At 35.6% G+C, this 13,605-nt stretch overlaps 1 protein-coding gene across 10 annotated transcripts; it reads left to right on the forward strand.

Moving 5' to 3' along the window:
- Positions 1–64: 64 nt before the first annotated feature.
- Positions 65–10,866, forward strand: LOC108456648 (protein argonaute 1-like). 10 transcript variants are annotated; one of them, XM_017755209.2, is made up of 22 exons: positions 65–263; positions 909–1,552; positions 1,640–1,848; positions 2,178–2,327; positions 2,427–2,560; positions 2,702–2,811; positions 3,166–3,272; positions 3,571–3,709; positions 3,787–3,903; positions 4,299–4,406; positions 4,483–4,554; positions 6,778–6,900; positions 7,018–7,183; positions 7,251–7,510; positions 7,622–7,764; positions 7,863–7,925; positions 8,000–8,063; positions 8,161–8,296; positions 8,378–8,451; positions 8,567–8,661; positions 10,127–10,158; positions 10,317–10,866. In XM_017755209.2, the coding sequence occupies exons 2-22, from the start codon at positions 917–919 to the stop codon at positions 10,538–10,540; spliced, it is 3,162 nt and encodes a 1,053-aa protein (XP_017610698.1). In that variant the 5' UTR covers positions 65–263; positions 909–916; the 3' UTR covers positions 10,541–10,866. The 10 variants fall into 10 exon arrangements, with proteins under 10 accessions (XP_017610698.1, XP_052875109.1, XP_017610701.1 ...); XM_053019149.1 differs by having other exon boundaries at positions 8,213–8,296; XM_017755212.2 differs by having other exon boundaries at positions 2,181–2,327.
- The last annotated feature ends 2,739 nt before the right edge of the window (positions 10,867–13,605 follow it).

The following is a 13,605-nucleotide window of genomic DNA, read 5'->3' on the forward strand; positions in this document are numbered from 1 at the left end:
TTCTTAAAAATAAAATATTTTAAAATTAATTTAAAATTAAACACGGAATATCACAAATGTAGCAATATCCAAGTGATATTACACCCCCCAAAAAAAAAAACAAACAAGTGAGATTGTTTTGTAACAACGCAACCAATAAATAAAATAAGTTTTAAACAGCAGTAGAGTACAGATTTATTAATACGGCAGCCATGGGAGCGTACAGTAAGTCTTTCGCTGCTCCCGAAGGAAGATACTGACTACAGAGCTGGTGGAGTCAGTGGGTAGTCCTACGGCCTTTTACCCTTTTTTATTTTATTTTATTTAATTTTATTGCAATAATATACATTATCATTATCATTATTAGACGATAAGCGGTTTTCCGAAGGCGGATTTCAGGTGGAACTTGTACGGCTTGTAGCTTTTTTTCTTATTGTTGATGGGTCTGCTTTCTTTAGCTCGGCTTCTGCTGCTCTTTCCTCATGTTTTGCGACGGATCTTTCTTTAGTAGCTTGTATTTCCCCCACTGTTTCTTAGATCGTCGTTATCTGCTTTAACTCAATAGGGTTTCGCTGATCTCGCCAAATTTTCATGCTATTATTGTTATATATGCTCTAGGGGTTTCTATTTCTCTGTTTCGCAGTTCATTAAGGTATGTTAGGGTTATTGACGCTCGCGCTTCTTTATTTATTTTTGCTTTGATTTATGTCTATATTCTCTTTTCCTCTCTGCATATGGGAATTACTCAATGTCTTAGTTTAGTCGTATTATTTTGGTGGAAAACGCTTTTTAAAGTCTCATTGGAGGAGCAATACCTTTTAGTTTTGATCTAAAACACTTGCTACTGTATAAATTGAGCTTTCCATCTCTCTTTTCTGTTTACTCCCCTGTGATACGAGTCTCCTTGTTACTTTTCTACCATGTTACAGTTACCATCATGGTTAGGAAGAAGAGAACTGATGTTCCTTCTGCTGGAGGTGAGAGCTCCCACTCCCATGACACGGGTGTTGGCAGTGGTCGTGCTACCCAACGCCCTTCTCAGCAAGGAGGAGCTGGAGGGGGAGGATACTCAACTGGAAGAGGTCTGGTTCCACAGTCCCAGCAAACTGGTCGGGGAGGTTACAGTGCTGGTGGTTGGGGTCGGGGTACGTCACAACAGCAGTTTGCTGAAAGACCCCCTGAATACCAAGGTAGAGGAAGGGGTGGGCCTCCTCAGCAAGGAGGTCGTGGGAGCTATGGCAGTGGTCGAGGCAGTGGTGGCAGTGGAGGAGGGCCTTTCCATGGTGGACCATCCCGACCACCTTATCCCGAGCTGCACCAAGCAACCCAACCTTTTCATGGGCCTGCATCATTTGAGGCAGGTTCTTCATCCAGACCCCCTGAGCATGCACCATCGGCACAGTCGCTTCACATCCCGGAAGAAGCTGGCCAAGCAATTCAGCCAGTCCCTTCATCAAGCAAGTCTGTGAGGTTTCCTCTTCGGCCTGGAAAGGGTTGCACTGGCACAAAGTGTATAGTCAAGGCTAACCATTTCTTTGCTGAACTGCCAGATAAAGATTTGCACCAGTATGATGTGAGTTCTTTCATTATAGTTGTGTTATCTTGATGTTTTATTAGCCTTTATTTACAGTTTTTTTATTGTTATTGTCAATGAAAATAGGTTACTATAACACCGGAGGTTGCATCACGTGGAGTGAACCGAGCTGTAATGGAGCAGCTGGTAAAATTGTACAGAGAATCATATCTTGGAAAGCACCTTCCTGCTTATGATGGTCGAAAGAGCCTTTACACCGCTGGGCCTCTCCCTTTTGTGTCAAAGGAGTTTAGGATCACCCTTATTGATGATGATGATGGGTCGGGAATGCAAAGGTTGTTGCTTACCTTCATGTTTCTTATGTGTTATGTACCTTCTGTTTTCTTTATGTTTTTTTTTGGTGCTAGAAATAAAAGAAAATGGATGGAAGTTGTATCCTTTTCACCTCAGTTGTAGGATCTAAGGATGGCTTTGAACTGCTAATTTCTGCTTTCTCCATGATTTGAACAGGTTCTTAAATGCCTACTAAGTGGCAATTACTATTAATCTTCCTTGTAAATTTTGTTGGTATAGAAGGAAAAATAGAAAAGGAAAAAGTTACAAACAAAATGGGGCTCTTACTTATTTCATCTATATTCCATCTCCTATTATATTTCTAATGCAGAAGAGAGTGCGAATTTAGAGTTGTGATCAAACTGGCTGCACGTGCTGATCTGCATCATCTTGGACTCTTTCTGCAAGGGAAGCAAGCTGATGCACCTCAGGAAGCTCTCCAGGTTCTTGACATTGTTCTTCGTGAATTACCTACTTCTAGGTACTGCTATTTGGATCTTCCCTTTCATATATGTTTACCACACTGCTTCTACTTCCAAATTTGATATGTGAGACTGAGAGATATGGTAATTGATTATAGGTACTGTCCTGTTGGCCGTTCATTTTACTCCCCTTACCTAGGGAGAAAGCAATCGTTGGGTGAGGGAATAGAAAGTTGGCGTGGTTTCTACCAAAGCATTCGTCCCACACAGATGGGGCTCTCACTTAATATTGGTACTGTGTTTATGAGGATACCATTTTCCTTGTTTTGGCCTATTTTGCATGCCTAGCTGTTTCCATTTGTGTGATTGTGCCTGCATTTGATCTTTTTGTTAATCGAACGTTGTCTTATGCTGACAATTTTCTCATGGACAGATATGTCTTCTACTGCTTTCATTGAGCCATTGCCAGTTATTGATTTTGTTGCACAATTGCTGAATCGGGATGTTTCTTCTAGACCACTATCTGATGCTGATCGTGTGAAGGTTGGGATTTCTTAAAATTCTATCTGATTAGAAATTATAGTTAGCAAGCACTTTGTCATCATTGCTGTTTAGTCTTTTTATTTGTAACATCAGCTAATTTCATGATATCTATTTTTAGGAAACGAGCATGATTGCTTTTGTCTCAGCAGGTTAAAAATTCTGCAAGGCAATAAATGTGTTCTCTTTCTATTGTTTTAGCTATTATTTTTCCTGTCTTGGCTCAACCTTTTTTTTTTCCTTTATATATTTTGTATACAAGCTCTTTTCCTTGGCTTAACTTGTATGCTTGTATTCCTCAAATGTTGTTTATTATTTCTCTCACCATGTTCATTGTATTTGCTTTTATATAAATAGATCAAAAAGGCTCTTAGAGGAGTCAAGGTGGAAGTTACGCACCGAGGAAACATGCGAAGAAAATATCGCATATCTGGTTTAACATCACAAGCAACTAGAGAGCTGACGTGAGTACTGCTATTATTCTGGGATATGATTTCTTTTTTTGTGAATCTCTATCTTCTTATTTGTTTCATCATACAAACAGATAATGTGTTTCATTTGTATCAGGTGAATAAGTTATCCTTTTAATCAGACAAAATCCAACAGCAGTCACATAAATGTTATTAAAAGTAAAAAGTTTTTTATCTTTGGGATTTTTAAGTGTAGTCCAATAATACCAGTACATATGATCTACGTGTGAAATTTCTTTGTTACATCATGATGTTCCATGAAATTTCTCTAACAAAGCTTATTGTTTTATAGTTTTCCTGTAGATGAAAGAGGTACAATGAAATCTGTTGTGGAGTACTTTTATGAAACTTATGGTTTCGTAATCCAACACACCCAATGGCCTTGTCTACAAGTCGGAAACCAGCAGAGAGCAAATTATTTGCCAATGGAGGTAAAGTGAACTCCAGTCTTTTCAATTGAAGATGTAATTGCTATGATCTGCATGCTAATTTGTAGTGATTCATGTAGGTATGCAAGATTGTTGAGGGTCAGAGGTACTCCAAGAGGTTGAATGAGAGACAGATCACTGCTCTGCTGAGGGTCACCTGCCAGCGTCCTCAGGAAAGAGAGTATGATATCATTGAGGTCTGACATTTTTGCCTTTTTTTGTTTTACTAACGTTCTTTTGTTTTTTCACGAGTCTTACAATTTTTTAAGTTGATTGTTTCTTTTGATGGGTTGATATGATGTATTGGTCTTCTGTACTTTTTGCCTCAAAGTTTTTTTTAAAAGTTCTCCTTTTTTATCCTTTATTTGCTGTTTGCACATGAACAAATTGCCTTGTAAAAATGTCATTACTAGTGCATGCAAAATGTTATATCCTTTAACAATACTAAGTGTTATATCCATCTCTATAGTACCTTTAAATCACACGGTTCTTGCTGTGTCTTTTGATGTGAACTTTTTAAGTCAAGAAGAAATTGTCCGGTGAGTTGCTGGTTTGTTACTGTTAGACTAATTTCTTATGTTTTCTCTTGTAGACGGTACATCAGAATGCTTACCATGAGGACCCTCATGCCAAGGAATTTGGAATTAAAATTAGTGAGAAGCTTGCTTCAGTTGAAGCACGCATTCTACCTGCACCATGGGTAAGTTATTCATTATCATATTCAATTTTCTGCATTTTTATTTATTCTTGATTTTTAATTTCTGTTTTGCTTGTAGCTTAAATATCATGATACCGGTAGAGAGAAGAACTGCCTTCCTCAAGTTGGCCAATGGAATATGATGAATAAGGTATCTCTTGCTGCCAATGCTGGAGCATACAATGTGCTATTGAGCAGGATTTCTGTAATATACCTGTATCTGTGCTGTTGTAGTGTATTCGGTCATTAATCAAACTAATCTTATGCTCACCAACATGTGTTTGGAATTGATAAATAGTTTGATTATCTAGATAAATGTGAAAAGAAATTAAATTACAGTTGTCCTAAACTGGAGGACAAAGTTGCTGTAACTGCATCTGCATGTAGAATTGATAAGTAGGCACAAAAGTAGGTTTCGAAAAATGGAACCTTACCCTACTTTAAAGGAATAAACTCATTGCCTTGATTTAGTAGCATATATATATTAGTTTTTATGTGTTCACGCATTTTGTTAGTCATTTGACCTGTTACATCAAGCTCACTTTGGAGCTTTATTGTTGGTATATATTATTGTTTTAAGAAGTTGGAATTGTGGTCTCTCTTACTTAAAGATGATTTAAAGAAAAAACTTTAGGGGAAAGAGTTAGGACACCGAGGGAAGATAGAGAGATGCTATGTTCATCACTAGAAATGAAGGGTGATTTTGGTCCGAAGAGATGCCCTGAACATAGTTTGATTTTAATTTAGAGAACATTTATATCTTTATATATAATTGTGTAACTTTACGTAATGATTTTACAACATAATTATAGAAAGAAGAGAGCTTGGAGTAATTTAAGAGTGCTCAGTATTCTATGAACAAAGGAGCTAAAGTTTTTAATTTAGGCTTAGAAAACTTTTTAAATTTGAGCTTCAAATGTTAGTTGGAAGTAGATCTGTCAATGGTGACCCAAGCTTGAAAAACTAACTCGACTGACACGAAATTGACTTTACTTGATTTGACATTAAAAGTCAACGACCTGAACTTGAAATTAAACAAATATAAGTGTATGTGTTTTTAAAAACATTAGTTTATTAAAAGAAATACCTTTAGGATAAGTTATTAGTTTGTTGTAATTTTATACCTTGTAATTGCTATTTTGGACTATGATAGTATGCATTTGGTTATGTTGCTTTGACTCTTTATTTTCTGAATGCCTATGTCTGACACCTGGGTTCACTGCATATTTGTACTTGAGTACGGGGATATGACTCGAAAAAATTGAACAAACCTGTGTTGGACACATAAACTAATCTGACACTCACACCAATCCCAGTAACATAGCCATTTGGTGTATATAAATTTATCCTTTTCTTATACTTGTTCTCTTATCTATATGTATAATAATGCAATGACTATGCACGCACTCTAATATTGCATAAGATCTAATGCCTATAATTATGCTAATTTGACAATTTTTAGCATGTGATTAGTTTAAAAGTAGATAAATTAAATCATTGATGTGTGTATGTTATATTGTTTTGTACATTTCATTATTATAATCATTACATTGATTGTTCAAATATCTAAATCAATTAAGAACATAAGGGTTTTAGGTGTATAATAAATACTTATTTGAGAAACTGTAAAATAGATACTTAAGTCTCAAATTAAAAAATTATTGGATTATGTTCGAATAAAAAGAATCTAGTTACATAGATATCTATTTTTAAATTCAAACTACAATATCTATATTTATTTTTAATATTATTATGTAATTTTTAAAATTTGGTTAGGTTCTAAATAAATCTAACTTGATCAATATTTGTTAAATTTAATAAACTGAACCTAAATGATCAGAAAGATTGAACTCAAATAATTTGAGTGACAAACATGAATAACCTGAACACAAAATGACCCGACCTCAAATGATTTGAACCCAACTTGGGCGTCAAATATGAATGACCTGAAATAAAAAAATGACCTGCAGCACCTGAAGTGCCCGAACCCAAGTTTTAGAACTTGAAATAATCCAAATTGAATTGGCCCAACCTGCTCAATTGATGGGTCTAAATGAAAGGTATGAACTTGGGGACTCCATTATACATGACGAATTTGATTTTAGGTCACTCAATCAAGCAACTCAAGTATATATGACGGTTTTGATTTGAGGTTGTCTCAACTGTATTGTTGCATTAATGCTTATTTAAGTGCTTGTCCACAATCTATTGCCATTATCATTTTGTCCTTGATTTCATTTTCCATTATGTAAATGATTCCCGTGTTCATTACGTGCATCTGAATGATTGATATACTGGCAGGTGCATGCAGTTCATCTCTTCAGCTTGGAATGTTGAATTGAGCATTTTCTGATGTCTGATTATTTTGTTGCAGAAAATGGTTAATGGTGGGACTGTAAACAACTGGATCTGCATAAATTTTTCTCGGCAAGTCCAAGATAGTGTGGCACTAAGGTTTTGTTATGAACTTTCACAAATGTGTTATATCTCTGGCATGGTAAGGGAGTTGCTGTGATATGACATTAATGTCTGTGATCTGAGTTTTGTTGTTGAACAATTTTATTTTGGAAGGATTTCAGTGGACATCCAACATTGATATCTGTGTCATTTGTAGGCTTTTACTCCTGAACCAGTGCTTCCTCCAATTAGTGCTCGTCCAGAGCAAGTGGAGAAGGTCTTGAAAACAAGATATCATGATGCTGTGACTAAACTCCAAACCCAGCGCAAAGAGCTTGACCTGCTAATTGTTATTCTTCCAGATAATAATGGCTCTCTTTATGGTATAAATTTGTATATATTCTCTTAAAAAATTATACAATTCTTTGAAATATTCTATTGTCCTTGCAGGTGATTTGAAAAGGATTTGTGAGACAGATCTTGGAATTGTTTCTCAGTGCTGCTTGACTAAACATGTATTTAAAATGAGCAAACAGTATTTGGCTAATGTGGCATTGAAGATTAATGTCAAGGTTGGAGGAAGGAATACAGTTCTTGTTGATGCGATATCACGACGAATACCTCTAGTCAGTGACCGACCGACTATAATTTTTGGTGCCGATGTTACCCATCCGCACCCTGGGGAGGATTCAAGCCCTTCTATTGCAGCTGTATGCTCTTTAGTTTATACCTTTTTGCTTTTTGGGCATTAATTTCATAATCTCCTTAATTGGCTTCTTAGAAATTTTAACCATTAATATAATATTTAACTAAACATTCAGGTTGTTGCCTCCCAAGATTGGCCCGAGATTACAAAGTATGCTGGTTTGGTTTGTGCTCAAGCTCATCGCCAGGAGCTCATCCAAGATTTATTCAAGACATGGCAGGATCCAGTAAGGGGGACTGTTTCTGGTGGTATGATTAAGTATGTTTTTCTCCATGTGCTTCTAATTTGAATTCCATTTTGCCTTTGGCTGGCATCAACTGTAGCTTGTCTGAGAACTTTTCTTTTTGGTAATGCAGGGAACTCCTAATATCTTTCCGAAGAGCAACTGGACATAAGCCACAGCGCATCATATTCTACAGGCATAGTCAAGCTGCTGTCTATTTTATTCTTCCTCCCTAGGTTTAGTGATTTATTTTCTATTTTCTATTTGCAGGGATGGTGTCAGTGAAGGCCAGTTTTATCAAGTATTGTTGTATGAACTAGATGCTATTCGTAAGGTCAGGCTCTTTGTTGACCCATAATGCCAGTAACTTGTACTCGAGTTTGTTGTGTAGGCTCTGCATTTTATTCACTCACTCACTCATTTAAAATCAGGCATGTGCTTCTTTGGAGCCAAATTATCAGCCTCTTGTTACCTTTGTTGTAGTACAAAAGCGACACCACACAAGGTTGTTTGCTAACAACCATAATGATCGCAATGCTGTTGACAAGAGTGGGAATATTTTGCCTGGTAATTACTATTTAGTCTTATAATTGACAATGATCTTATCACAATATCATAATTTATTGTATTGTTGTATATATTTTGCAGGCACAGTGGTGGACTCCAAAATCTGTCATCCCACGGAGTTTGACTTCTACTTATGTAGCCATGCTGGGATTCAGGTCATACCTGCTTTGCTTCTTAATTCTGTGCTAGAATGTTATATATTTTGATTGATTTTGTAAACGAGTAGGTTGTAGTTGGTGTTTCTAATATCTTATCTACCTTGGTAAACAGGGTACAAGCCGTCCAGCTCATTATCATGTGCTATGGGATGAGAACAAGTTTACAGCTGATGCTTTGCAGTCTCTTACAAACAACCTCTGCTATACGTATGTTCTTGCCTTGATCTTTTAATGAGTTTGGTCTTTATATTGCCGCGATTGGTCAATAAGTGGTATCATAGCTTATTTAATTTTTTAAATAAGTTTCTATATAGTAATTTTATACATATAATACAAATGTTTCTATAATGTAAACTTTGTAGCATAAATAATTGAAATTTTATAATTTTAGTAAGTGGTCTAGTCTTAAATTGAAAATTTTGTCAACTATAGCAATTCAGTATAAACAATAACTTACTCTTATAAAAAGGTGATGGTAAATTAATTCTTTTATCAATTTTAAATAAAGTTCTATCATTTTAGAAGCAAAATTCTTTATGGAATTCATTTAATATAGGCTTATATGAAAAATAGGTATCCAAATTATGCAACTTTTCCCATTTAGATACCTAAAGTTTTATTCTAATACCACTTTAGGTACCAACCGTTAACTCCCGTTAAAAAGGACCTTTGAATCAATCAAATTATGGCATGTGACATTTTTAATGGAATAAAAATATTTAAGATGAAGATGGAGGTACAGAGATTGAGGGTGGATATTTTTAATTTAATTTTAAATATTTTTATTTAATTAAAAATGTTACATGTTATAATTTGATTGGTTCAGAGTTTTTTTTTTACAAGAGTTAACTGTCGGCATTAGAGGTGTGCATGGGCTGGGCTACCTGGCCCGGCTTGAAGGCCCGCCTGAAAAATGAGTGTTCGGATAAAAATAGAGACCCGAAATATGGGTTTCGGTAAAAAACGAGGCCCGTTTAGAAAACGGGCCAGGCCTCGGGTAAAACTTTTTTGGCCTGGGCCCGACCCGACCTGAATTATATACTATATATATATTATTTTTAATCATATTTACATTTTATTTTTAATTTTAATATAACTACTTTTTATTATATTTTCAATTTGTATATTGTTTTAAGAATTGTTTTAGTCTCATGTTTTAATATTTGTTTTTAAATCTATTTGATTTATTATATTTTAAAATTTTTATTTAATGAAATAAGTTAAAAAAAATTAATTTTGGACGGGCCGGGCTTGGGCTCAACAATTTTATTTTGGGCCGGGTTTGGACAATTTTTTAGGCCCATATTTTGGGCCAAGCCAGGCCTAGAAAACGTGCATAAAATTTTGTCTGGGCCAGGCCTGAACCTGGCCCGGCCCATGCACAGCTCTAGTAGGTATCTAAAGTGGGAAAAGTTGCATAGTTTGGGTACCCATTCTTCATATAAGCCTTTAACATAATTAGAACACTTTTTATCTATATTATAACTCAAACTGTTTTTATTTAGTAGTTATAATTAAAATTTAATGATTGTGTAGAAATATGATAGGTAAGGATGTCCTTCTTGTCCAAAAATAAGTTTTTTGCATCTCTTTATCTTTGAACACTGTGTTCCTTCTGAAATGGGAGGCAGTAATATGAGTTAGTATCTCTACTTATTTTCACCTATTGCAGATATGCAAGGTGCACGCGATCTGTGTCTATCGGTTAGTTCTCTTTACTTGTTCATCTTCTTCACCATACAAATGTGTCTTTGAGTGCTGTCAACTAGTTTCTCCCCATTCCTGTCCCCCATGGCTTAACCCCCCCCCCCCTTTATCTGCTTTTATCGTGATTACTAACATAGGAACTAATAAATGTGCAGTTCCTCCTGCATACTATGCTCATCTTGCTGCATTCCGAGCTCGTTTTTACATGGAACCAGAGACTTCAGACAGTGGATCAATGATAAGTGGCCTGGCAGCAGGGCGAGGAGGTATGGGTGGAAGTGCTGGTCCCCGAAGCACAAGAGCACCTGTTGCTGCTACTGCTGTGAGACCTCTGCCTGCCCTTAAGGAAAATGTCAAGCGGGTTATGTTTTATTGTTAGGGGTTCGCTTGATGATCATGATCCTCTGAGCAATCTATATATTTCATGGTATTTTCAATATCTGCTACTTTGTTGGTTGTATCATAATTGGACTAAACCTATCCTTTGTAAGCACCATTCAGCTGCTGTAGTATTGTTGACTGACTGCTTAACTTATCCTCTTTAACTTCCAAGTACCAGCTGTTGTAGTATTGTTGACTGACTGCTTAACTTATCCTCTTTAACTTCCAAGTACCAGCTGTTGTTGTGTTGTTGACTGACTGCTTAACTCTGTTAAATTACAATCTTGTGTTCCATTAGTAAACTAATGATGTTGAGCTTTATAACTTTGCTTTAATCATGATAAGCATAGCTCCACATTAGACTGTGATTTTATGGTTCCGACACTAGTGCACCGGTCTCATTCAAGTACCACTCACACACCCACACATACTATTACATGTAAGTTGACCCTGCGGATCGATCTGGCACTTTGGGACGGGTGAACACCCTGTATTCTTTCTTATTTTGAAGAGTATTTTTTACTGAAGTTTTGTTGATCTAATTTTAAGTATAAGTTTGTACTAATTTTAATAAATATATTAACAATTTTTTTTTGTTTTATTTTTATTAGCAACCAAACGAAGTATTATTATTTTAGTTCTGGTGCGAAGTAATATTGTTATTTTAGTTCTGCTTTAAAATTTATATTGGAGATGTTTTGGTTTGTTCATTTGATTAGTTATTAAATGATATATAGATGTAATAATTGATTAAGATGATAACGTCTATACATTAAAAAAGATATCATTCATCCGTTTTTATTTACTATTGAAGACTTTGCTTCACTAAATTTTTTTCCCACGCTAACCTAATAGCAGTTGGACCTGACAGCTATTTAATATATTTTTCTCAACATTTTTTTGCCAGGATATATATTTGAATAATGCTGACACATGGCATCAACCATGATTGTTTGATGCAAGAAAATAGGAAAGTAGGATGCTACTCTTACACTGAACACAAATCATCTGAAACAAGAGGGTTATGCTTATCTAAATCTTACGCATCAATCTCTGCCGCCAGCTGTTCTCGTTCAACACATTAAGAGCTCTATGAACAACTTCTGGATTATTAATTCTTCCTAACCATTAAGAAGCAAAGAAGACACTACCGATTGCTTCTGATGTTGCACAATGCAACAGTTTTGGACCTAAGAAACACAACGCTTGCCAGCTACCTTCTCAACAATATTAGTCATGGTGTCCTCCATCATCCAAAGGTCACACCAAAACCCCCCATGGAACCTACGCCACAATCGCCAATGTTCCTCGTTGCCAATTATGTGATCTTCTCGAACACACTGCCAAAGTCTGCTGATCTCAATCGCCAAACCATCATAATGCCAACGCCTACTATGTTGGATACATAACCCCAACGTAATTATGTTGTTGACTCAGGTGCTAGCCATTTCGTTCCTGTCGGTACAAGAAGCTTAATCACTACACAAGACTACCATTGCCGCACAGAGATCACTATGGTTAATGGTATTCTAATTCTGCACACTAAAAATCTTAATGCATCGAATCAGAAATTTCAACTTTTTAATACTTTTTTGTGCCCCAAACATATAAACAAATCTCATTTCTTTTTCTAAATTTTGCATTGATAACAAAGCTTCCAATGAATTCTTTACCTTTCATTTTCTTGTGAAGAATTGAAGACGCCTTTACTATAAGAACTGAATAAAGTTGGATTTTACGAATAATCAAAGGACAATTCAGACATGTGTCAGTTCCAATGCAACTTGGCAATTCATTCCCTAGACTTATAGTGTTACTGGTTAGGACATTTCAATCGACTCATTTTATTACAAATTTCAAATAAATTTTGAATTCTCTATTTTTAAAAACAAAACTACTAATAATTCTTGTGTTTCAAATAAAACCTACAAATTATTTTTTCCGAAAATTTACTGCATGATAATAAATCACCTCAAATTATTTATAGTGATTTTTGGGTAGCTTTCCTATAATATCAATTGATAAAAAAATATTACTATATACTTTTTTTCGATCAGTTTTCAAGATATATGGCTATATTGGCTATATACCTTCCAAACAAAAGATGAAGTTCAAAATATTTTCAGGAGAGTTCATCCTCTATTAGAATTTCAATTTAATACCAAAACTTATTCATTACACATTGATTGTGGCAAAGAATATACATGTTTGTTGGACTTATTTAAACTCAGATGGAATCCAACATTTAGTCTCTCCACTATACATGATAAGGCACAACGGATAAAATTAAGATAAAGTTGTTTGAGGCAAGAGAAAACTAAATGGAAGCGAGAAAATCCTATCTTTTAACGGCTAAGCAACTTAAAATGTGAGAACAAATTAATTGAGAAATAGAGTAATTCAACAACATATCTTCCACTTTATAAATCATATTTAAAATTGAGATTTTTTTTCTAAAATATTTTTAATAGCAATGATAAATACTATCAAATTTTTCAAAAGCATTTTTTAAGACATTTTTTAATTTCAATGGTAAACTAATGATAAGTCGTAATTTATACATATTTTGTCCCATGCTTAAGCGCATTTTTGGATAAATTATCATTAGATTTGTAGAATTTGATGCTCCTAAACTTTTAATTTCATGTTTTATACTTAGGTGAGCATAGGAGAGTAAAAAGAGCGAGAAACGGGCCAAAAACGGAGAAAATGGGTCAACGTGGGAAATCAACACGGCCTGTACTTCCCCACATGGGTAGACCACATGCCTGTGTCAATTTAGCAGACTCTAACACGGCCTAAGCCACCCCACACGGGTGTGTCCCTGTCGAGCCCAAGTTTAGTTCTATTCGGAAAAGGCCACTCTCGAGGGTTTGGAAGCATTCTAAAGCCTATATAAACACCCTAGAGGAGGATTAAAGGGACACACGGAGTAGGAGTGATACGAACACGCCCCGCGAACTTTATCGAGCAAGTCTGTCAAGCCGAGCATTGACATGTTGGCAAGCTGATCCCAGCTCGTTTCCAGCTCTACGAGCTCCGTCCAACTCAAATCTAGCTTAT

The sequence above is a fragment of the Gossypium arboreum genome, chromosome 9 (assembly GCF_025698485.1).
Source record: "Gossypium arboreum isolate Shixiya-1 chromosome 9, ASM2569848v2, whole genome shotgun sequence".
In the NCBI taxonomy this organism is placed as follows: Eukaryota; Viridiplantae; Streptophyta; class Magnoliopsida; order Malvales; family Malvaceae; genus Gossypium; species Gossypium arboreum.